At 43.9% G+C, this 26,568-nt stretch overlaps 1 protein-coding gene across 1 annotated transcript in view; it reads right to left on the reverse strand.

Moving 5' to 3' along the window:
- The window catches only part of LOC121282962 (GAS2-like protein 2A), a 104,891-nt gene that overhangs the window by 57,471 nt on the left and 20,852 nt on the right, over nt 1–26,568 (reverse strand). Inside the window, exon 2 of the mRNA XM_041196808.1 lies at nt 15,747–15,988. Within this exon, the coding sequence (XP_041052742.1) occupies nt 15,747–15,988 (242 nt within the window). The remainder of the gene's footprint in view (nt 1–15,746; nt 15,989–26,568) is intronic.

Genomic DNA, 26,568 nt, shown 5'->3' on the forward strand with positions numbered 1-26,568 from the left:
TACTGAGCTGGGCTGGATTAATCCTGATCAAATAGGCCCCAGCTGCCTGGTGGAAGGGGCTAGGGTGGGACTGATGGGCTCAACGGCCTTTCCAACCTTCATCATTGCACTCTTTCTGTTTTGCAGAAACTCTGCCGTGGCCCATGTTCAGAAAGAAGACAAATAAATTCAATTCTTGAGGTTAAAAACTCCACTTACGCTCCTGTCACACTCACAAAGCGTGCCAAATGCTGTCCCTCATCCCACCCAGTCTGTCATCTTAACAGACAGAAAATTGTGGATTGCAGTTATGCAGTTTCGTGGGATGCGCTTCCAGTGTAAAAGCCGAATATTTCACACAGTAATGAATTATCATGTCTTTGGGCCATCCGAGAGCATTTTATAAACAATGGATTACATCAGTACAATTACAGTTGTTGCTATAAATGTAAATACAGTGCTGATTTGTGCATAGCAAGGTTGCACAAGTCACAAATAAGGTTAATGGTCGAGAAACCACTTTTTTGTGGTATTGGCTATATCACAATGATCTGACGTATGCATGTATAATCTTTAATTTCATTGACTGATCAAATATATATTGAACTGCTGCAAAAGGACTTTTTAAAAAAAGCAAAGATACTGACTTAAGATGGCTGCCAGAGATCACCTGACATCTGGTATTACAAGTTGGCCAGTTTCTGGAAATTTCCAACATGAGACATGCCAAGATAGCCTCCTATGAAATATCACACCTGCTGATGTCAAGAATTACTTCAAAAGATGAACTGAAACTGTATTGACGCTTACCATTTGCATTTCTATAAAGGTACCCTTTCAGGCAAAGACAGAAAGTCTACCAAGACAATGACCATATAGGTGTTCTTCCTAGCTTTTCAGAAGAAACAATGGTCCATTCAGAAGTAATAAAGAAACTAATCGCCTAGGCCATAAAACAATAGCCGTGGTCTATCCAGACATGAGCTAACCAACTACCTTCTGAAATCATTATGGATAGAAAGGTCATGTGACCAGAACAACCATTTTTGAAATGGCTTATAATACATCATCCAAGCTGCTAAAGAAAGAGTCCAGAGGAAATCTGCTAATGGAGTAGTAACATCATCTCTCAGCTCTTCTCTCTCAAGTTCAAGACCCTATCTCTGTTACAGCTTGAAATCCATCACAGAGATAGAGAATTTCCATCAAAAGGAACCTCAGGTGCAAAGCCATCGACTTTTGGAAACACAGATTTTCATATATTCATGATATATTTATCTTTAATAGGCAAAATTTAATGATTGAATCCTGAATGTTACAAAGCTGCTGTTTTGTTTTTGATGGTGTCTGGAGTTCTGATAATTTTCAAGCATTAAGATGGGTCATGTAAAAAAATAGTCTGGGAAGCACTGCCATAGGCTCTCTTAACCTTGGCCTGAACGATCCTTGGGTTCTGTCATCCAAAGTCACCTTTATCAGTGTAGAACTAGCTCAATATTACACTGAAATGTCAGCTTAGCTCCCAACATAAGATTGTTGCACTTACATAGTTTCTTTAATGAGGAAAATATGTCTCACAGACATAGAAGAATAAACACTAAGCCAAAGAAGGAGAGATGAGGAAGGGTGGTGAAGAGCTGTCTGCACTGGAATGCTGCTTTGCTGCATTAAAATGCTTCAGTTGGAGTTTGTGAGACAGGGACATTTAAGGGTTAATTTCTATCCAAAGTCTAATCTTTCTCTAAATTAGCAACTAATGAAAAGTTGCTCTTTGGGTTGGGAGAAGGTAACTTTTAGTCCAGTTTTAAAAGAGGGATTATATAGACTCTGCTTGCAGCTGCAGTCAGTAAATTAGTTAATTGACTTAAACAGGTTTTCAGAAGCTAGATTCAGACAGCATAAAAGCAAGTATCTGCAGTGTTGCTTTTGGCTGCATGGAGTGCTTCAGTTGGAGTTTAGTGAGAGAGGGAGTTTAGTGAAGAGGGAAGGAAGTGATCCTTTCATTTTCTAATTATTTCCTCAGTAAGAAGACCGGTGGCCTTGATAAATAGGACCTGGTGAGTATTTCTTCTGTCCTTAATATTCTCTAAACTAGAGGAATTAAAAGTAAAGAGAGTAATTTAAGGGTAAGTCATGGCAGGGCAGCTCGGCCAAGTGGAATGCACATCCTGTGTGATGTGGGAAGTCAGGGAGACTTCCAGTGTTCAAGACGGCCATGTGTAAAGCAAGTGTCTCCAGCTGCAGCTACTTGAAATCTGAATTTTGGAGCTGGAGCTGCGACTGGAGTCACTGTGGAGCATGAGATCTTCGTGGATAGCACGTTCAGTAAGGTATTCTAGGATAGCCTGTTCCTTGGTGTAAGAATATTAAAAAGACAAGTCTAAAGGCACTGTAAAGAGTGAATAGGCAAAAAGGGAATGGGTGACTGCCAGACAGAGTAAAAGCACTAGGCAGATAGTGCAGGAATCCCCATCTCCCTCTCCAACAGATTTTCCATTGTGGATACTGCTGGGGGAGATGGTCTCTCAGGAGAATGCAGCAAGACCATGACTTCAAAGGTAGTAATCTTCCTCTTCTTTTTACATGCTTACAGAAGCTTTTACAATCCACTTTTATGTTCCTTGCATGTTTACTCTCATACTCTACTTTTTCCCTTTTAATCAAGCTCTTAGTCCTCCTTTGCTGAATTCTAAACTGTTCCCAATCCTCAGGCTTGCTACATTTTCCAGCAACTTTATATGACTCCTCTTTGGATCAAATACTGTCCTTAAGGATTACTCCCAGAGCCACATGCTAGTGAGATCAGGAATAGGAGAATAGACCAAATAATTGCGTGGCTGGGGAGATGGTGTAGGAGGGAGGGATTTAAATTCCTGAGGCATTGGGTCCAATTCTGGGGAAGGTGGGACATGCACAAACTGGACAGTTGCACCCCAACAGGACCAGGACCAATATCCTCGCAGGGGTATTTGTTACTACTGTTGGTGGTGGGAGGGGTTAAACTAGATTGGCAGGGGGGTGGGAACCTAAGCAGGGAGACACAGAGAGGGAAACAAAGATAGGAATGAAAGACAGAAAAGTAGAAATCAAAAATGGAAAGCAGAGGAAACAAAGGCTAGCAGCAAATAGGGCCATGTTACAAAAAAGATGTATGAAAATGTTAAGAAGACAAGTCTAAAGGCACTGTATCCAAATGCATGGAGAATTTGCAATAAGGTAGATGAATTAACAGCACAAATAGATGTAAATGGGTATGATATGAATGTGATTACAGAGACATGGCTGTAGGGTGACCAAGGCTGGGAACTAAATATCCAAGGATACTCGATATCTAGGACAGACAAGCAAAAAGGCAAAAGAGGTGGTGTTGTTAGTTAAGGATGAAATCAGTAAGAGAGGATATTGGCTCAGAAAATTTAGATGTAGAATCAGTCTGGGTGGCGCTAAGAAGTAACAAGGGGTGGAAAACATTATTGGGAGTTGTCCATAGGCCAACAAACAGTAGTGATAAGGTAGGGGACTGCATTAAACAAGAAATTAGAGATGCATGTAACAAGGGTGCTACAGTAATTATGGGCGACTTTAATTTACATATAGACTGGACAAACCAAATTAGCAATAATACTGTGGCGGATGAATTCCTGGAGTATGCACAAGATGATTTTTTAGACCAGTAGGTTGAGAAGCTGACTAGGGAACAGGCTATCCCAGATTTGGTATTATGCAATGAGAAGGGGTTCATTAATTATCTTGTTGTACAGGGTCCTTTAGGGAACAGTGACCATAACATGATAGAATTCTTCATTCGGGTGGAAAGTGAAGTAGTTCAATTTGAAACAAGGGTCCTAAATCTAATCAAAGGAAACTACAAAGATATGAGATGTGAGTTGGCTAAGATAGATTGGGGAACTTCATTAAAAGGCATGACAGTGCATAGGCAATGGCTAATATTTAAGGAACAAATGTATGCATTGCAACAGTTAGACATTCCTTTCTGGTGCAAAAAACACAACAGGAAAATGGCTAACAAAAGAAATTAAGGATAGTATTTGATCCAAAGAGGAGTCATATAAAGTTGCTAGAAAAAGTAGCAAGCCTGAGGATTGGGAACAGTTTAGAGTTCAGCAAAGGAGGACCAAGAGATTGATTAAAAGGGAAAAGGTAGAGTATGAGAGTAAACATGCAAGGAACATAAAAGTGGATTGTAAAAGCTTCTATAAGCATGTAAAAATAAGAGGAAGACACAAATAACTTCCTAGAAATACTAAGGAACAAAGGGTCTAATGAGAAGGAGGAATTGAAGGAAATTAGTATTACTAAAACAATAGTGCTGGAGAAATTAGGGGGACTGAAAGCTGATAAATCCCCAGGGCCTGACAATCTGCATCCCAGGGTACCAAAGGAGGTGGCTATGGAAATAGTGGATGCATTGTTGTTTTCTTCCAAAATACTGTAGATTCTGGAACAGTCCCAACAGATTGGAGGGTGGCAAATGTAACCCCACTATTTAATAAAGGAGGGAGGGAGAAAACAGCACATTACAGTCCAGTTAGCCTAACATCTGTAGTAGGGAAAATGCTAGAGTCTATTATAAAGGATGTGATAGCAGGACACTTAGAAAAAAATCAATGGGATTAGACAAAGTCAGCAAGGGTTAGTGAAAGGGAAATCACGTTTGACAAATATACTGAAGTTTTTTGAGGACGTAACTAGCAGATTTGATAAGCGAGTACCAGTGGATGTGGTGTATTTGGATTTTCAGAAAGCTTTTGATAAAGTCCCACATAAGAGGTTAGTGTGTAAAATTAAAGTACATGGGATTGGGAGTAATATATTGGCATGGATTGAGAATTGGTTAGCAGACATGAAAGAGTAGGAATAAACAGATCTTTTTGGAGTGGCAGGTGGTGACTAGTGGGGTACCGCAGGGATCAGTGCTTGGGCCCCAGCTGCTCACAGTATATATCAATGATTTGGACGAGGGACCCAAATGTAATATTTCCAAGTTTGCTGATGACACCAAACTTGATAGGAATGTGAGCAGTGAGGAGGGCGTTAAGGGGCTTCACGACGATTTAGACAGGTTGAGTGAGTGTGCTAATACATGGCTGTGTAGTATAACGTGGACAAGTGTGAAATTATCCACTTAGGTAGGAAAAATAGAACGGCAGAGTATTATTTAAATGGTGATAGATTGGGAAGTGTTGATGTACAAAGGGACCTGGGTGTCTTTGTACGCTAATCACTGAAAGTAAGCATGCAAGTGCAGCGAGCAATTAGGAAGGCAAATGGTATGTTGGCATTCATTGTGAGAGGACTGGAGTACAGGAACAAGGATGTCTTACAGAGCCTTGGTGAGACCACACATGGAGTATTGTGTGCAGTTTTGGTCCCCTTACCTAAGAAAGAATATACTTGCCATGGAGAAAGGGCAGCGAAGGTTCACCAGACTGATTCCTGGGATGGCAGGATTGTCATATGAGGAGAGATTGGGCTGTCTAGGCCTGTATCCACTGGAGTTTAGAAGAATAAGAGGTGGTCTCATTGAAATGTATAAAATTCTGACAGGATGGACAGACTGGCTGCAGGGAAGATGTTTCCTCTGGCTGGGGGTCTAGAACAAGGGATCAATGGCTCAGGATATGGGTGGACCATTTAGAACTGAGATGAGGAGAAACTTCTTCATTCAGAGGGTGGTGAACCTGTGGAATTTTGTACCATAGAAAACTGTGGAGGCCAAGTCACTGAGTATATTTGAGAGGGAACTAGATAGAATAATGGACTCTAAAGGCGTCAAGAGGTATGGGGTGAGAGCGTGAGTACAGCGTTGAGGTAGGGGTTCAGCTATGGTCATATTGAACAGTGGAACAGGCTCAAAGGGCCGAATGATCTACCTCTGCTCCTATCTTCTATGTTCCTATGTTTCTAAGGGCTTAGTCAAAGATCTTGTTTTTAGGGAGGATCCTGAAGGGGGAAAAAGAGGTGGGAAGGTGAGGGCATTCCAGAGAAAAGGACCTTGATGTTTGAAAGCATAGTAGCTACTGATAGGGTCAAGAATTAGGAAATACCATCAGAGGCCAGTGGAATGGAGAGTTCAGGGGGGAGGCTGTAAGGTTGAAGGACGTTATAGCAATATGGAGCAGAATTGGTGATGGAGGGATTTAAACACAAGGACAAAATATTTTAAATTGACGAAGATGGGAACTGGAATCCAATATGGGTCAATGGGCACAATGGTGTTGGGACTTAGGAACAAAGGAGCAGGATTAGACCATTTGGCCCCTCAAGCCTGCTCAGCCATTTAACATCATCATGACTGATCTTCTACTTCAATGCTATCTTCTCGAATTATCCCCGTGTCCCTTGATGTCATTGGTATCTAGAAATAAGAAATCTAGAAGTCAGCATACGAGCAGTAGAGTGTTGGGATGAGCTGCAGTTTATGGAGAATGGTGGGGTGGATCAGAACAAAAGGGCATAACCTTAAAATTAGAGGTAGAACCATTCAAGGGTAATGCAAAACACAAAAGTTAGCGAAAATTCAGAACTTTCACAAAAAGCTATTGAGGCTGGGGATCAATTGAAAAATTCAAAACTCAGATTGGTAGATTTTTGTAAGAAAGGGGTATTAAGAGTTACAGACCCAAGGTGGGTAAATTGAGCTAATATATAGAAATCAGCCACAATCTAATTGAATGACAGAACAGGCTTAAGGGACTGAATGGCCTCTTCCTATTCCTATGTTCATATGTTCCTCTTTTCCATTTCTTCAGCTTCTTATTCATGCTCTCCTTGTAGGAGTCTCTCTGTGCTCCCAATATAACGGAATGTCGAGAACTACACAAAATGCTCCAGTTGTGGCCTAATCAAAGGCTTGTACAAATCCAACATTACCTCCTTGCTTTTCTATGAAGTATTTGATGTATAACTCCTGAACATTATTGGCCTTTTTATGGTAATTTTTATCTGCACTCCCACCTTTAAAGATTCCTCTATTTGCTCCCATAGATCTCTGTTGCTACATTCGATTAAGAATTTTACCCCAGGTAGAGTCTCTGGCACGGTTCTTTATTCCTGAATGCACTACCTCACAATTTCCTGCTTTAAACTGCATCTGCCCCCTACATGCCCACTCTGCCTATATCCTTCTGCATTCTTCCTCACCATTTTCCATGCTTACAGTCTGATGGCACAGCAGACTTCAGTAACATTCCTCTTGTGCCAATGTGCATCTTGTTTATATCAATGGAAAATGAGAAAAGTATGAGCACAGACCCCTGGGGCTCACTATTACCCATAACGTGCAACTACCCACTTCTCCCAACCAAGTTAAGGCTGGTATCTAACCTCCTCTCAGCTGCATGGGTGCAGGGTTGTGCAGCAGTCTAGCATCTACTGCATAGGAGATAAACAGACCCTACCCAAGAAGCAGTCTCTTTGAGATGTGTGCATGTGAAGCTGTGCGCCAATCTGTAAGTCCCCACGCAGTGCAATAAACAGGTCATGCACAACTTAAAAAGAGTTGGAGGGAATATTGCTAGTATTTAATTTGACCCAATGGCTTGAACTTCGTGCTTGTTGGGCACATGAAATTGGTGGGCAGGAGAGCGGATGTAGAATCTGCTCCCGGGCGAGATCGTGTTGTCCATGCAATTTCACACTGGGTGGCCAATTAAGGCAGCACATTCACGGGAACGCCAGAAGTAGCAGGCAGGGACGGGAATGAGTCAGGCACTGCATCTGATGAGGACCCATCTGGGGCTTTAAAAACTCTCTAGGCAGCACCCTGAAGGCTTCCAGGGTTTTTTGGGGAAGGCTGTGGGAGCGTTCTACACAGGATCAAAGAAGAAATATCTGCAGCGCTAATGGTCTCAGCACCCAGAAGGCACAGACGGCGGGAGGGCAAGTCCGGTGGGCACTCTATCCCCCATTTTACAGACAATAGCCTGGGCATCCTCAGAGGAGGTCAGTGCCAGGTGTAATGTCCTCATGCCAGGGATGGGAAGTGGTGGTCGCCCAGGTCAGTGTGCACAACATGGTGCGCTGAGCATGGATACATTGCCACAAAAGGTTCAATGATCTTCTGCATTTGGCAAGGATGAGTACAGAGATGGCATGGAAATGTGTGGAGATGTGTATTTGGGCGGTCAGCCTCAGGGGTGTAAGAGTGTGTGTGCAAAGGTGCACTGAAGCCTGTGCTGGCCAAGGCTGGGAGATCTGACCACTTGGCCCGAGTGCATTGAAGGATGAGGTGGGCCACTCTGCCGTGCCCCACAACCTGCTTCTCAGGAGGGTGGTCCAGGCTGGAATGGTGCTGCAGGGAGAGGGAGCACGAAGGATGAAATCTGTTCTGCCCTTTCAGAAGAGAAGCCATAATGTGGTGGAGCCACTGCAGAGCTCATTCCACCAAACATGGTGAGGTAGGGGTCTCTGAGGAAGGTAAGAATGCACAGATGCAGAGTTACGGGGAGAGAAAAAATCGTAGGGTCTTCTTAGTTGAAATGGTGATGTCAAAGCACGAGTGCCCATCAATCCTCCAATCAGGACGGCACCATGCTGCAGTTCTCCATTGTCTCATCAGCCCACACAGCATGCACATTGACTATGTGATAATCGAATGTACTGACGTGTTCCCTTCCTCCTGCAGATGCTCCATCTTTAACACCAGAAGAGGACACACTCACACCCTCTCTCTGAACCAGGCAACAGCGCAGTGACCACCACATCCATGGGCTTAAGTTTGTTGGCTCCCATGGTAGTGCAAGTGGGGAGGGCATGGTCCACTCAAATGAGGATCTGGGGGAGGCAGGGAGTGCCCTAGGCACCGGGAGTCGGGGTCTGCTGGAGACCAGGACTGTGCTGAATCCAAGGGCAATGATGAAATGGTCAATCAGGCGGCAATTGCTGGATGTCCAGTGGGATACACTTGAAGATGTGGCTGAGATTCTTGAGGGTTGCATGCCAAGGAGAAATTCATACGGAGTGTGAGCACTGCGTTGACCCTCAGCACCAAGCGCACAGCCTCCTCCATGAGTGGCGACTCTCATGGAGAGACTGCTCCAGGAACAGAATAGGGGGTTTCTGGGGCTGCACTCGGACCTACAAGCCCTCACACCAGCTGTGAACTCAGGTGCCAGTGTGAGATGGATGAGATACCTAGTAACTCTGCTGGGTGCCCGTCCATCAATGGTGAGCAGGGAGGTGCAACTGAACATCACGCTGGCAGATGAGCTGAATGTCATCACTGAGGGCTCCTCTCAGGGCACTCGGGAGAAGGGCAGCAGCTTCTCCGCCAGTGACCGTCACATCTGGTGAGGCTGTGACGACTGAGTGCCCAGTCATAGCACTGGACGCACTCTTCCAGGTGGAGTCCGCTCAGGCAGAGGATGACCGCCAAGGTCATCAGTGCCAAAACGACAGCAGAGCCAGCAGGCTGCCTCCACTGCCACTGCCAGTGAGCGGAGGAGTGGAGTGCTGCACTGAGACGCAACACCCGGAAACCTAAGTTTAAGGCACCTTGAGCACAACATGAGCGTCCCACAGATTATCTTATTTCCATTCATATTTCAAAACTCTCTCGATGGTGTTATCACCAGAAATGTTATGCTTGTTTCTTCGAATATTACATAAACATTGATTTTGATTTTGTAGTTATGTGTGATGGTTCTTATAGATGCAGGGGGTGGCAGAGGTTTGAAGTTTATTGCATAGACTGGGGTTCGAATTTGGGGTCCTGGGCTTGTGCATCACATATGTCTTGTACAGAGGTAGTGCCCTTGGCATAAGCTGGAATCAATACCATGGCAGCCTAGCTGTAGGTGCACATTTTCCAGGCCTCCTGATGTCCCTGCCTCCCTGAAGATTCCTGATGTCTGCTTCCATGTCCTCACTCTGTGCTTCCCCGGGCTCCTCATCACTCATCAGTAGATTCATCCTCCACGATATTTGGAGCTGCCTCATGATCCGCATCCTCTGCTGGATCCCTCTTTGCCAAAGCCAGATTGTACAGAGCACAGCAGGCAATGCATATAAGCGACATGCACTCTGGAGAATAGTGCAGTGCTCCCCCTGATTAGTCCAGGCATTTGAACTGCATCTTCAGCAGCCCACTGTCCTATCAACCACTGCCCTTGTGGAGGCATGACTCCTGTTGTACCTCTCCTCTGCCTCTGTTCTTGGGTGCTGGAGTGGGGTCATGAGCCACCTTTTCCATGGATAGCCCATGTCACCCAGCAGCCAGCCAGCCATCCAAACGAGCAGGAGTGACGGACAGCCTTGGCACCTGGAAGTGTTGCAGGATGTAAGTGTCATGTGAGTTGCCAGGGTAATGGGCACAGACTTGCAAGATCCGTGTCTTATGGTCGCAGACAATCTGAACGCTCATTGAGTGGAACCCCTTTCTGTTTACAAAGGCTCCCAACTCATCCACAGGGAGCTTGATGGCCTCACTGTTACTCACAATAAGAGGTTGTGGTGGAAGAATTAATCCAGGCTGATCTTTTGGTTCAAGCTGGTTTATTTTCAAGACAACTCCTCAATGCTACTGACTTCCAAATAGCTTCCACACAAAGTGTTCCAGCTGTATCTTTTTATTCTATTTAGATAGGATAATCAATGCCCATCACCTGTTTAACTAGCAATTGGTTTTAACAAGGTGATTGCCATGCAGTGTGATAATTTATACATTGACACATGTGTACAGTCGATGGCACCCTGAATGCGGGGGAAGCTAGCAATCGCTGCGAAGCCTCTGGCTCACTCAGCCTGGCTTGCTTCACCCACCCAGTAATGGATTAATGCCATCACCTGTCCAAAGAGAGTGTCAGTAACAAGCTTGACGCAACTGTGGACAGCTGATTGGGACACACCACACAGATCCCCCACTGACCCCGGAAAGAACCGGAGACGTAGAAGTTGAGGGCATTGTGACCTTCAGAGCCACTGGGATGGGGTGTCCACCCATACAGTTGGAGGCAATCTCCGGCCCAATCATCTGACATGTGGTGGTGACTCTCCCTAGAGAGGTGGAGCCTCCTTCAACACTGGACCTCCGACATGTTGAGGTAGTTGGATCGCTGTCTGTACACTCTGGCTGCACGATAGTAGCATTTCCTGCAGACCCTTCCGCCTTGCACTCCCTGTTGGCCCTGCACCCCATGTGCCTGCGTCTCTCCTCCCACAGATCACTCTGTTGGACGCTGCCTGTGGTCAGCTGGCCTCCTCTCATTCCTGGCCCTCTCTTCCTCCTCAGAGGAGGTCCCAGCAGCTGAGTATACAATCCCCATGATCTGAAATGCACAAGGCACTACCTCATGTAGCTAAGGGTGCAATTTGCTGAAATCTTCAGACAAAGATGGCAAGCAAAATTATTTTGAAAGAAAACTATTGACGCATGGAATGCACCAGAAATGACAGAGAAACATCTCAAATCGCATAAGTTTCACTGCAAAATAGTTAACCTAAAGAGACAGAACCTTTGCTCTGGAGCCTTTAATCCTGCCCAAGGAAAACAACTTGAGGAAAATGTGTTGGCTGCCTGCCCGTGTTGCTTGTGTGGTGACCGCAAAATCACACAGGCAACGTAGAATTCCTTTCAATTGGTAAATTAATGGCCTTAATTGGCCCTTTAATTGTCACAGGTGAGCTTCTGACTCCCATGCACGCCCTCCATGGCTTCGGGACGCTCGCCCAATGTCTCCTTGCACAATTTCACGCCAGTCCGGATCAGGCACAAGCCAGTTTTCTTCATGTAAAACTCTGACACATATGTCTTTATAAAGCCCCAGCTGAAACTATTGAAGGCTTCGAAGCAAATCCAAATCCAAATTATCCCAGAGAGGACCTTAAATTCTTTCTCTGATGTCTGTGGACTCACATGGAGGTACAGATAAACAGGCATAAGCTGGTGTTGGGGTACACTACCTCAGTTTCTATCCCATGTTGGGAATACATTTCCACACTGGCTGTGTCATGTTAGGGATACAATTCCACTCTGGCTGTGTCACATTGGGGATACAGTTCCACACTGGCTGTGTCATGTTGGGGATACAGTTCCACTCTGGCTGTGTCATGTTGAGGATACAGTTCCACACTGGCTGCGTCATGTTGAGGATACATGTTTGTTAGGGATACAGTTCCACTCTGGCTGTGCCATGTTAGGGATACAGTTCCACTCTGGCTGTGTCACGTTAGGGATACGGTTCCACTCTGGCTGTGTCACGTTAGGATACAGTTCCACTTTGGCTGTGTCATGTTAGGATACAGTTCCACTCTGGCTGTGTCATGTTGGGGATACAGTTCCACACTGGCTGTGTCATGTTGGGGATACAGTTCCACACTGGCTGTGTCATGTTGGGGATACAGTTTCACAGGTGCTGGCTCATGCTGCGATAGAGTTTCTTATACAATGACTCATCACAGTATCTTTACAATGCAGAAGGAGGCTATTCAGCCCATCAATTCTGCACTGGCTGTCTGAAAGAGCATTCTACCTAGTCCCGCTCCCCTGCCTTATCCCCATAACCGTGCACATTCTTTCTTTTCAGGTAGCAATCCAATTCCTATTTGAATACCTTGACAGAACATTCCTCCACCACCCTCTCAGGAAGTTCATTCCAGACTCAAACCACTCTGAATGAAAAAAAATTTCCTCCCATCGCATTTACTCCTTTTGCCAATTATTTTGAATCTGTGCCCTCTAGCTCTTGATGCTCCCTTGAGCGGGAACAGTTTCTCACTATTTATCCCGTCCATACCCCTCAGGATCTTGAATACCTCTATCAAGTCTCCTCGCAGCTTTCTTTTCTCCAAGGAAAACAGTCCCAACCTCTCCAATCTATCCTCATAACTACAGTTCTTCATCCTGGGAATCATTCTTGTGAATCTCTTCTGTACTCTCTCCAATACCTTCACATCCTTCTTCAAGTATGGTGCCCAGAATTGGACGCAGTACGCCAGATGAGGCCTAACTAGTGTCTTACACAAGTTTAACATGACCTCCTAACTCTTGTACTCAATGCCTCTATTAATAAAACCTATGATACTATATGCTTTATTAACTGATCTCTCAACATGCCCTGCCATCTTCAATGACTTACGTACATAAACACCAAGGTCCCTCTGTTTCTCCCTTTATTTTAAACTATTTCTCCACATTCTTCCTGCCAAAATAAATCATCTAAATTCTCACGTTAAACTTCATCTGCCATTTATCTTCCCAATCCACCAAAATGTCTATGATCTTTTGAAGTTCAAGACTATCCTCATCACAGTTGACAACATCTTTGTATCATCTGCAAATTTTGAAACCATGCCCTCCACACCACCATCTAGGTCATTAATATATATCAGGAAGAGCAAAGGGTTCCAACACTGACCCCTGAGGAACTCCACTACAAATCTTCCTCAAATCTGAAAAACAACCATTTATCACTACTCTCTGTTTCCTGTCACTCAGCCAAAATTTTTATCCAAGTGCCTACTTTCCCTTTTATTCCATGAACTAGAACTTTGCTCAGGTTTGTTGTGCGGCACTGTATCAAACACCTTTTGAAAATCCATACACACCACATTAACAGAATTGCCCTTATCAATCTTCTCTGTTACCTCCTCAAAAAGCTCCAGCAGGTTAATTAAATATGATTTCCCTTAATGAATCCATGCTGGCTTTCCTTAATTATCTTGCACTTGTCTAAGTGATTTTTAATTTTGTACTGAACAATAGTTTCCAGAAGCTTCCTTATCACTGAGGTCAAACTGACTGGCCTGTAGATTCCAGCTTTATCCTTGCACCCCTTTTTGAACACAAGGATGTAACATTCACAATTCTCCAGTCCTCCGTCACCACCCCTGCATCTAAGGAAGACTGGGAGGTTATCAGTAGTGCAATTTCCACTCTCATTTCCCTCAGCACCCTTGAATGCATATCATCTGGTTCTGGTGCCTTGTCTATTTTAAGTAAAAATAGCCTTTCTAAAACCTCCTCCTTCTCAATTGTAAATTCTTCTCCTGTACCAGTTACCTCCTCTCTCACCTCAGCCTGGGTAGCATCTTCTTCCTTTGTAAAGATAGATGCAAAGTACTCATTTAATACCTCTACTACTTCTCCTGCCTCCACATGCAAGTCCCCTTTTTATCCCTAATTGGTCCTATTCTTTCTTTTACCACCCTTTTATTATTTATATGCTTATAGAAGACTTTGGGATTCTCTTTTATGTTGGCTGCTGATGTCAGGGTTCAGTCATAGTGGTCTATACTGGGATAACGTCCCACAGTCTTTATCCAGCCTCTCACCCAAGTGGCTTTATTGAGCTTGTAAATCTGGACAGCTTGGAAGATCACGTTCCATCCTCATCCTAAGCTCCAACACCCCAGTGTTCACAAAGGTTAAGTTTCTACTAGAGGTCATTCAATGATAGTTAGGAGGAAGAGAGCTGATATTAGGACTAACCATAGAATCTCCACATCTGCCTGGTCAGCCTACTTAGCATAGATCAAGGTTTGCACTGGACTCTTTGCAATCTGTTTGATTTGGTAGTCCACAATGCAGGGCATTTTACCTCAGAATTTCAGGATAGTCTCTAAGCAACGGAGAACTACCAGAGATGAGGGACATTGGTATGTGGAGAAACTGGAGAAGCTGGGATTGTCTTCCTTAGAACAGAAGAGGTTAATCATACAATCATAGAATGGTTGGAGCATAGAAGAGGGCCATTCGGCCCATTGTGTCAATGCTAGTTCTCTCAAGAACAACTCACCTACTCCCTGCAATTTTTTTTCTCTTCAGCTGTTTATCCAATTCCCTTCTGAAAGCCATGATTGAATCTGCCTCCGCCATACTCTCAGAAAATGCATTCCAGATCCTAACCACTTGCTGTGCAAAATAGATTTTCCTCATGTCGCCATTGCTTCTTTGGCCAATTACCTTAAATTTGTGCTCTCTGGTTCTCGATCTTTCCACCAGTGGGCCAGTTTTTCACTAGCTACTCTGTCCAGACCCCTCTTGATTTTGAATACCTCTAACAAATCTCCTCTCAACCTTCTCTTCTCCAAGGAGAACAGCCCCAACTTCTCCAATCTATCCTCGTAACTCAAGTCCTTCATCCCTGGACCCATTCTCGTGAATCTTTTCCGCAGGCTCTCCAGAGGCTTCAAATTCTTCCTAAAGTGTGGTGTCCAGAACTGTACTGAATACTCCAGTTGGAGCCAAACCAGTATTACATAGAGGTTTATCATACCTTCCTTGCTTTTGTACTCTGTGTCTCTATGAATTAAACCCAAGATCTCAAATGAATATTTAACCCACTTTCTCAGCTTGCCTGAATGATTTGTGCTCAGATATCTCCAGGTCCTGCAAGGGGATTTGGTGTTCAAAATTATGAAGGGTCCTGATAAATTATGAAAAACTTGTCCCACAGGCTGGAGAGTCAGCAACCAGAGGATATAGATTTAAGATAGTTGACATAAAAACAGGTGGCAAATGAGGAATTTTTTTTCATGCCGTGAGTTATGATCTGGCCTACCTTACGCAGACAGATGGAAGCAGTGTCAATAATAACATTACAAAATGGAATTGGAAACATCCCTGCAAAGAAAACATTTGCAAGACTATGGGGAGTGGACTGACTGAATAGTTCTTTCAAAGAGTTAGTACAGGCATGATGGGCTAAATGGCCTCCTACTGTGCTATAGGATACTGTGAAGAGCATATGTTGCTCACTGCTCCTTGTGTAGGACCAGTTGGAGAGTACAGCCATGGGTAAACTCACCATTTCATCCAAGTTTTTGAAATCACACAGCTCCTTCTGTGGTTTGGGTTTTGGAGGGATGATCTCTGATGGTAAGTCCATCTCCTCGCGGATCTCTTCCTCAATCTCTTCCTCCATCTGGATTAAGACTGGAGCCAACATTCCGAACTTGGAGGCCCTCCTCGCCACCTCCAGCAGACACAACACAAAGTTCTTCTCGTTTTTCCTCAGGACCAGGTCCTCTGTCTCAAACATCAGCACGTCTGCAATGGGAACAAATTCTACAGTTAGATCCAGCAGGCCAAAGAACTCGGGAAACAAGCATTGGCAAGGATAGATTTATATAGTGTCTTCCATGATCTCCGGCCTAAAGCACTTTGCAGGCAATGAATAAATCTTTGAAGTCCAATCACTGTAGAAAACGGGGCTGCCAATTTGTGCACAGCAAGATCCCACAAACTTTAGTGTGATAATTCACCAGATAATCTGTTGTATTGATGTTGGTTAGGAATAAATATTGTCCAGGATATGGAGGTGAACTCCCCTGCTCTTCTTCAAAATAGTGCCGTGGGATCTTCTATGACTATCTGAGAGGTAGGCAGGGCCTCGGTTTAAAATCTCATCTGAAGGTACCTCTGATTGTGCAGTACTCCCTCAGTACTGCACCAATTGTCAGGCTTTGTGCTCAAGTCTCTAGAATGGAATTTGAACGTACGGCTTTCTGATTCAGTGAGAATCAGTGAGACTGCAGCTGATAAACATACTGTAAAATCTCCTCAAGAACCTTGACAATCCAGATCTTTTGAAAGCTGTAAAGGAAAATCAATGCACTGGGGATTAGTCAATCATTGCCTAAGCTATGGGTTGATGTTGCAGCACCCCCTTATGTTGGCCTGTAGAACTGTTATCTATAGGTGAGATTTGTTTTTTCAGATGAAAGCTGTATGAAAACAAAGGGGATATATTAGTTACCAATATACCAATATTAGCTCCTTTAGAGAAGCCTAGACTAGGGAGTGAATTAAGTTGAGGTTTATAAGATAATTGAAGGAAATAGATTCTGTTTGAGTTGGTTGAAGGTCGGGTGTTGGGAGAAGAGGGGTTAAGGGGAGAGGGTGGAATTGGCAGGAGGGAGGGTAAAGATTAATCCTTGAGGTGGTGGGAAGTGGGTGAGGGTGGGGAGCACTCCTACTCCTCCCGATCCACACAGTGTTATAAAAATCATTAGCTATGGGAGCCAAAGCTCCTGTCTTCTTTTCACTGCTGGATTTCCTGCAGGAAGCTGAGTTAAATTTGATGATGACGCATCTTGACTCTCCAGAATGGGATACTCAGGCCACTCGCTACCCATTGACATAAAAATGGCAGCAGGCGCTCGTGCACCAGGCTTTGATTGCATTTAACCTTTGACCTCTTTATGGGGAGAGGGGGAGGAGCATGGTTAGAAGGAATGTCAAGACCAAAAAGTCTGTTTGCATTTCAATTGGTGCGGGTCGTGATACAAATATGAAGTCTGTAAGATTTTTATGTTTTGGAACTGTCTCTTTAACTTAGGGTAAAATGGAGAAATTCAAGGGACCATGAGACCTGTTCCAAATTCTGCCCAACAACAATCTTGGTTGTTAAAAGTTAAAGGGCTGGGGTGTGTGAGGTGGGGTGGGGGGGTGTGTGAGGCGGGGGGGGGGTGGTGAGGGGCTGCGTGGGTCAGCAGTTCCATTTGTCTTACTGGGAAGAAAGCATGAGATATTCACACCTGTAAACAATGACCAGGGCAGCTCTGCTGCCAGTGGATAGGCTGTTAGTCTGTAAGTCACAGGGAGGTGTTAGGTATGTCAAGTTTTGTAAACAGTTATACTTTAAATTGTTTAATTAATTCCAAGATAGAATGGAGTTGGGGATTTAAAGGATAGCTAATTAGCATTTCTGCTTGATACAAGGTTCATGTATTTGGGCCATGGAATTGGGCTTTGGGGGGAAGAGTCCGGAGCTAGCCATGGTAATATCAGGTTTCAGGGCTTTTTTTTAAGATATTCCTGAACTGAACAGACAGGTAAGTCTGCAATAATCTGAGAGAGAGAGAGAGAGAGAGCAGAAAGATAGAGGCAACTAGTCCTGCACCTTAAACAGACAAAATACCTGATGGTCACCACACGAAACAGGGGTGGGAGCACATGCTCAGATTGAAGAGACCGAGTTCATGAACTTAAAAGCGGCTGGAAGATTCACCCAGCTTGGCTAAAGGGAACAATCTCCAATTTGTCCTCACCATGAACGTCTGTTCTGGGATTAGTAGTTACTTGGCCAGGAAAGGAAAAAGCAAGCAAGCCACTGGCAGCTAAGAATAGCTTTGGACTGGTTCCTGGAGAGTGAAGTGCCCAGTTAAGGGACAGAATCACAAAAAGTTAGTATGCAGACAGAGTAAGAGATTAGCAAGGCAAATGCAATATTGACATTTATTGTAAGAGGAATGGAATATAAAGGTAGGGAGGTTTTACTGCAGCTGTACAGGGCCTTGGTGAGACCACAACTGGGATACTGTGTACAGTTTTGGTCTCCTTATTTAAAAAAGGATATAATTGCTTTAGAAGCATTTCAGAGAAGGTTCACTCAACTCATTCCTGGGATGAAGAGCTTACGTTATAAAGATTGAACAGGTTGGCTGTATACCCATTCGGGTTTATAAGAATGAGAGGCAATCTTACTGAAACACATAAGATCCTGAGGGGACTTGATAGGGTGGATACCAGGTGAACGTTTCCTCTTATGTTCTAGAACAAGGGAAGACAGTTTAAAAATTAGAGGTCTCCCATTTAAGATGGAGATGAGGAGAATTTTTTCTCTCAGCGGATCGTTGGTCTGTGGAATTCTCTTGCCCGATCTTATTGAATGGCGGAGCAGGCTGGAAGGGCCAAACAGCTTACCCCTCCTCCTAAGTCCTTTGTTCCTATGACAAAGTAAAGTGTAACTGTGGAGGGGGCATTTTCTGTCATTTTAAGAGTTAAATGGGGGACCTTTTCTGTAGTTTAGAGCATAAGGTGCCTAATGAAATAGTGTTTAGAGAATGTTGCTTTTAGTTTGTTACTGTAAAAGTCTTAAAACTTGAAATCTTGGGTGGAGTTTTACAGCTTGGTCGCAGTGGGGGCGGGGCTGGAAAATGCAGCAAGCCATTCAAAAGCCCATTGACTTTGATGGGACCGGAAGATCCCGATGGTGTGCGGGGCCGTAAAATCCCGCCCCTTGTTGTGTTTTCCTTCCAGTCAGCCACTGGAAGTTGAAATATCTTTCTAAAAACTATTGGTTTCTATGGTAGACAGAGTTTAGCTGTGTCGAGCAACCCAATGGCAGGAGTGTGGGGGAAGGGTGGTTGGAGTTAATACAATGACACCTCCAGGAATATATCCAACTAGAATTGGTAAACTTAAGACAGGGAAGAAAATGAGCTCAAAGGTGAAAATAACTTCTTGGGAGCGCGAAACTTTAAAGCTTCTTTCTAATTTCCCTGTGCCAATTCCCCAAGGCAGTGGAACTTTATATGGCTCAGTGACCATTTGCAATCCATTCCAATAACTCAACTGCAGCCTTGATAGAGGCATTCAAGATCCTGAGGGGTATGGACAGGGTAAATAGTGAGAAATTGTTCCCACTCAAGAGAGCATCAAGAACTAGAGGGCACAGATTCAAAATAATTGGCAAAAGGAGTAAAAGTGATGTGAGGGTGGTTGGAGTCTGGAGAAGTTGGTGGAGGCAGGTTTGATCGAATTGCTATCCGAAAAGAAAGAATGTGCAGTGTTACAGGGATAAGGCAGGGGACTGGGACGAGGTAGAATGCTCTTTCAGAGGGCCAGTGCAGACTCAAAGGGCTGAATGGCCTTCTTCTCCACTGTAAGGGTTCTGTGATTTTTGTTCAGGTTTTCTAGCTGTGGGATTCTCCCCAGGCTGTGATTTAGTGCCATTTCCTTGTTCTGCAGCAAAGTGGAGGGTATTATTCAATGTCAGGGTCATAACACCAGTCTGCCCATAGGCAGGGAAGGGCCTCATTAAACTGAAACTATTTCTCAGAACATCTGGTTCTAAACTTTTCCCTTTTCTTGTGGGGGAGAAAGCAGCCTCTACTAGGTCAATATCCACAATGTTAAGATGGAAATCAGGCACACGCTGCCAGTGCAAAACCACACTCCATTGCCCTCTGCTACGGCATTCCCAAAAGTGGGCCTTCGAGCAAGACACTAGCTGTATTATGACAATACTATAAAATGAATGCCTCAAGGTGATCCAGGGAAACCACAGGATCCTGACCCATTACGTTACAAGAGTGGAGTCACAAGTTTCAAATTTCCCCCAGGGGGTGAGGGTGATCTCCATGGTAACTTTGGCAGAGAATCATCAGGAACCCACAAGGATTGGCTACTGACTTTGATTTTCCCAAGGCTTCTGACACTCTTCCAACTAAAGTTACAGTGGGACATTTCAGGGAATTTCTATACCACTGTTCTAAAGAAAGATTTGTATTTATATATCACCTTTCACAAACTCAGCATGTCCCAAAGCGATTTACAGCCAATTAAATGCTTTTGAAGTGTAGGCATTATTATACTGTTGGAAATGCAGCAACTAATTTGCACACAGCAAGATCCCACAAACAGCAGTAAGATAATGACCAGATAAAATGTTTTAGTGATTGAGGAATAGATATCGGCCAAGATACCAGGAAGAATCCTTTGCTCTTCTTCGTAATTCTGTGGAGTGTTGATTGCTATTGGTGTCACCAGTTCTTGTGCATATTTATCCCAGAAACAAGCAATCCCGTTCATGACTATCTAGATTATCATAAATGATTGAGCTTTAGCTGTTGACAGCCCATCTCAGTTATCCTCTGCTGTGTGGCAAACGAGCTGTTTTCTAATCTCTGGTAACATAGAAGCACCAGACACTGAAACTGCTGTTGAAGGATTTGACCTTTAGAAAGAAGAAGATTACAAACTTTATTAATTAACCCACATTTTAGAATTCCGTTCACACATTACAGTGCTTACATAAATTCATGTACCTGGAGTCACAAAAAAACTTCTGCTACCCACTCCTATCCTTTGATCTTTCTGGGATCCACTTCATGAGGCTTGTTATTGACCTCAGTGTTGTAAATTTTATATCACTATATATGCAGAGATAACATTAGTTTCTACGTGTTTTATTCACAATGCCTTAAAATGTCTATTCCATGTTTTAGCTCTGGTTTCCAGTTCTTCCTCAGCTTTGTTTATTTTTCTGAGTCCAAGCCCAGGCTTAATCAATCAAGCAAAGTGAGCATCAATATTAAACAGACTCACATAATCACATGCGGAACAGTTGAACCATTGAACACTATACTCAGCACCTGGTCTTTGAGCACTGCCTGCAAGGTGTAGAGAAAAGAGAATTGGTTGGGGGTTTCATGTTACACTGGCAGCACTCAAAGTTCCTCTTTTTTAGATCAATGGCAGGAAAGGTCAGGGGTGGGAGGTTGTCTCGCTAACCAGCTGCCTCCCCCCTCCCGATCCTCCTTCCTCTGCTCTGCCCGATACCTAGGTGGTAAAAGATGAGACTCCACTCTGTCTTTCATTGCCTTTCCTGCTGTTTGACTCAGCACACTACAAGGGTGAGAAAGAAAATCAAGAGTGACTAGTCGTTTTGCTCAGCTCTCATTTTGGCCTGACAATGATCAATCAGCTGTGTGTGGAGAGTTACAGAAAGTCAACTGTACCCATATCGTTTTGGAATAGTTGAGGATTTGGGGTGATCTAAATTTAGGGGCTTTTCAAAGTTGATTTTTTTCCAATTAATTATTTTCAACAAACCTAGACAGATGACACAAATAATCAATCCACCAGCATGACTCCCTTTAAAGGGGCAATACGAATAGAGATTATTCAGGTAGGATTACGACCTGCAATAAGCAGCGCCCATTCCGGACTGATAATCTAATCACTACTGTACCACAACATTGGACATAACATCAGGCTTGTCCCAGAGCCGAGATTAAACATGTGTCCTATTTATTCAATTGGTAACAATACATCACAGGGAAAGAAACTTATGAGCCACAGTCAATTGACTGACTCTCTCACCTCCCCCTCCTGAGACCTATCCCGGCCTCGCTGATAGGCCTATATGCACCAGTAGTTTCCCAGTGTCTTACAGCGAGCTGTATTCACCAGTCCCCCGCCCCAATGTTATATGGACAGACCTTCACCCACCAGTACTGTATCCTAGTGTTATATAGTCACAGACCTGTATCCAGCATTATACAGTGAGCTGTATTCACAGTAATGTGCCCCAGTATTATTCAGTGACAGAACTGTACCCACCAGTACTGTATCCTAGCGTTATACAGTGACAGAGCTGTGCCTGCCAGTACTGTGCCTCAGTATTGATACAGACAGACCAGTATCCACTAATACTATGATAAAAACAAAAAACTGCGGATGCTGGAAATCCAAAACAAGAACAGAATTACCTGGAAAAATTCAGCAGGTCTGGCAGCATCAGCGGAGAAGAAAAGAGTTGACGTTTCGAGTCCTCATGACCCTCCAGCAGAACAGAGTAATATTAGGAGAGGGGGTGACATATAAGCTGGTTTAAGGTGGGGCGGGGGGTGGGGGGAGAGGAGTGGGGTGGGGGGGGGGGGTGGTTGTAGGGACAAGCAAGCAGTGATAGGAGCAGATAATCAAAAGATGTCACAGACAAAAGAACAAAGAGGTGTTGAAGGTGGTGATATTATCTAAATGAATGTGCTAATTAAGAATGGATGGCAGGACACTCAAGGTACAGCTCTAGTGGGGATGGGGTGGAAAGACTAACAGGGCATAAAAGGTATAGATTTAAAAATAATGGAAATAGGTGGGAAAAGAAAAATCTATATAAATTATTGGAAAAAACAAAAGGAAGGGGGAAGAAACGGAAAGGGGGTGGGGATGGAGGAGGTTGGGCTTCACTGGAACAATGCAGCAAGCCAAGGACAGACATGTGGGCAAGAGAGCAGGGTGGAGTGTTAAAATGACAAGTGACAGGGAGGTTTGGGTCTTTCTTGCGGACAGACTACAGGTGTTCTGCAAAGCGGTCGCCCAGTTTACGTTTGGTCTCTCCAATGGGAGAGGCCGGCCCATCTCCCGTGCATCTGCCCTCACGCCTTCTCCTCCCTCCCAGAAACACTTATCACCCCACCAGCCTCCGCATTCAAAGGATCATCCTCTGCCATTTCCGCCAATTCCAGCATGATGCCACCACCAAACGTATCTTCCCTTCACCCCCCACCCGGCGGCATTCCATAGGGATCATTCCCTCCGGGACACCCTGGTCCACTCCTCCATCACCCCCTACTCCTCAACCTGCACCTATGGCACCTTCCCATGCCCATACAAAAGATGCAACACCTGCCCCTTCACTTCCTCTCTCCTCACCGTCCAAGGGCCCAAACACTGCATTTCACTTGCATTTCCCCTAACTTAATCTACTGCATTCGTTGCTCCCAATGCGGTCTCTTCTACATTGGAGAGACCAAATATAAACTGGGCGACCGCTTTGCAGAAAACCTGCGGTCTGTCCGCAAGAATGACCCAAACCTCCCTGTCGCTTGCCATTTTAACACTCCATCCTGCTGTCTTGCCCACATGTCTGTCCTTGGCTTGCTGCATTGTTCCAGTGAAGCCCAACGCAAACTGGAGGAACAGCACCTCATCTTCCAACTAGGCACTTTACAGCCTTCCGGACTGAATATTGAATTCAACAACTTTAGATCTTGAACTCCCTCCTCCATCCCCACCCCCTTTCCGTTTCTTCCCCCTTCCTTTTGTTTTTTTCCAATAATTTATATAGATTTTTCTTTTCCCACCTATTTCCATTATTTTTAAATCTATACCTTTTAGTCTTTCCACCCCACCCCCACTAGAGCTGTACCTTGGGTGTCCTGCCATCCATTCTTAATTAGCACATTTGTTTAGATAATATCACCACCTTCAACACCTCTTTATTCTTTTGTCTGTGACATCTTTTGATTACCTGCTCCTATCACTGCTTGCTTGTCCCTACAACACCCCCCCCACCCCACTTCTCTCCCCGCCCACACACCCACCTTAAACCAGCTTATATTTCACCCCTCTCCTAATATTACTCTGTTCTGCTGAAGTGTCATGGGGACTCAAAACATCAACTCTTTTCTTCTCCGCCGATGCTGCCAGACCTGCTGAGTTTTTCCAGGTAATTCTGTTTTTGTTTTCCACTAATACTGTATCAGGATTATACGTGACAGACATATTCCTACCAGTGCGAACATAACATTGTTATGCAGTTTCAACCAGTACTATATCCCAATTATACAGTGGCAGATATGTTCCTACCAGTACTGTCCCCGAGTATTATAGACAGGCCAATATCCACCAATGCTGTATCCAGTATTGTAAAGTGACAGACGTATTCTCAGCAGTACTGTACTCCAATTATACAGTGACAGACCTGTATCTACCAGTACTGTACCCCAATATTATGCTATATATATAATATATACATGTGTATATTAGTGCTGGTACTAAATATTTATAAAGCCAACAATCCCTTCTCCAGGCTTTTAAACCATTTCTTAGTGAATAGTTCACCCAATTAGCTAAAGATGAATTAGTTGTTTGGTAGTATAGAACTTGAGTCTTGCTGAAAAAAGACATGTGTTGTTGAAGCTTTTCATCTTGCACTCATCAGGACAATTCACAAGAATACCAAATGTAAAGGGAACAGCAATTTGTACTGCATGAGCAGAATGTTGCTTGATTGGCAACTGGACTATGACTGGTAAGAGGTGTTGCTATGGAGAATGCACCAGTTAAATGATGACTGACAGTTAACTGCCAAGTTTTGTTTAAACTCAAACCAAGCACGTTGACTTTGATTGGTCAAGGCATTGCCCTTAGGGCAAGCAGAGAATGGCTGTAGCCTATTTTGTTTAGTTGAAAAAGGTGCAATGTTTGTACACATTCTTCCTGTCTGCAAAGGACAGGATCCTGTGTATTAATATATGTAGCTTCTAGTGCGTGTAAGCGACCCATGCTGCAAGCCCGGCTGATAACCTTAACTTGATTGTCATCAGTTAACTGGTGCATTCCTCATGGCAACGCCTCTACCAATCAGAGTCCACATGGCAACCAATCAGCATTCTCCTTTCATGCAGTATGAGTTGTTGTTCCTTTTATATTTGATATTCTTGCAAATTGTCCTGATGAGTGCAAGACAAAACGTTTCGACAACATGTGTCATTTTGTCATTTTTCAGCAAAACGAAAGATGAATTGTTAATTATCCTGTGTTACTGCTCACGATTCATTATCCTCTGCTCTCCCAGGCACAGTAAACAGGAAAAGTACATATAGTTCTTTCTTATAACTATCCCAGTTACTGTTTCAAGTTTTTCCAAGCCATAATTAATCTTTTCCTGCCAGCTATTCCTATCCTGATGGATTTCCTGTATGCCCACAGGAACACGCAAGGAAAGCACAAAACAAAGATACACTAGGGAGATTTCTTCCTAAATGATAACTGAAACTGTTACTGTTGGTTGAGAAATGGTTACAGGAGGCCATTTGGCCCTCTGAGTCCATGCCAGTTCTCTGCAAGAGTAATTCAGCCAGTCTCACTCCCCCATTCTTCCCCCATAACCCTGCAAATTTTTATCCTCAGCTACTTAGGAAAGCCACAATTGAGTCTGTCTCCACCACATTGTTAGTCAGTACAATCCAGGTCTTATCCACTCGCTACGTAAAACAAATATCCTGCCTTTGTTTCTTTTGTAACTCAACTTAAATCTGTGTCTTCTGATGCTTGACCCCTCAGGCAACAGGTACATTTTCTCTCTATCTACATTATCCAGACCCCCTCATGATTTTGAACACCTCTATCAAATCTCTTCTCAACTTTCTCTTCTTTAAAGGGAACAGGCCCAGCCTCTCAGATCTACCCTTATAACTGTAGCTGGTCATCCGTGGAACTGTTCTCTTAAAACTTTTCGGCAGCTTGTCTAAAGTATTCACATCCTTCCAAAAGTGAGATGTCCCAATAGTCCAGTGGAGGCTGATCCCATGTTTTTATAAAGGATCATCATAGCTTCCTTGTTTTTGTACTCTATTTATAAAGCACATTACTCATTATTCATACACTGTATCCCAAAATGTTATTTTCTGGGAGAAATCCATTTAATTTGCAATTGAAAGAATCAACACTATTTCCCCTAACTCTCCAAGAAGCCTGTGTCATAGAATGGCCACTCACTAAAATATTGTTTTCACAGGTTAGTTTAAGAATTTATATCCCACCAAGCGCAGGCTGTGTCTTCTGCTTCTATTGAACTGGAAAAAGGGAAACAGTTTATCTTGGTCTACATCAACTATAATCCTGAATCCTGAAAAAGCAATTACCTCTCAAACATGTCTTATCCAGTGATAACATGCCAGACATACCAACTCTCACAAATTTATCATGAGAGACATTGCTTCAATGTAAAATTGATCCCAAGGGAGGGCTCTGGATTCTCGGGCTTTTAGCTATAATAGGGGCGGCTGTATTCTGATGTTGTAAATAATGAAGTTGATAATGGCGACCTGTATACATGGCCGTGCTCCAGAAATTGCAGTATCTCTATACTGGCAAGCGCCTTGGTGTATCTGAAGTGTTTTTAAACCCTTGCCGCTTCCTCAGTTGCTTCAAACGACAGATTCTCAGAGTGGAATAGGGGTGTCACAGGCACAAGACACCTTTCGAGGCAGGATTTTGGGTTTTGGATCAGCACCCCGATTTCAGAATCAAATGGGAGTCACAACCCCACACTA

The sequence above is a fragment of the Carcharodon carcharias genome, chromosome 10, assembly GCF_017639515.1.
Source record: "Carcharodon carcharias isolate sCarCar2 chromosome 10, sCarCar2.pri, whole genome shotgun sequence".
In the NCBI taxonomy this organism is placed as follows: domain Eukaryota; kingdom Metazoa; phylum Chordata; class Chondrichthyes; order Lamniformes; family Lamnidae; genus Carcharodon; species Carcharodon carcharias.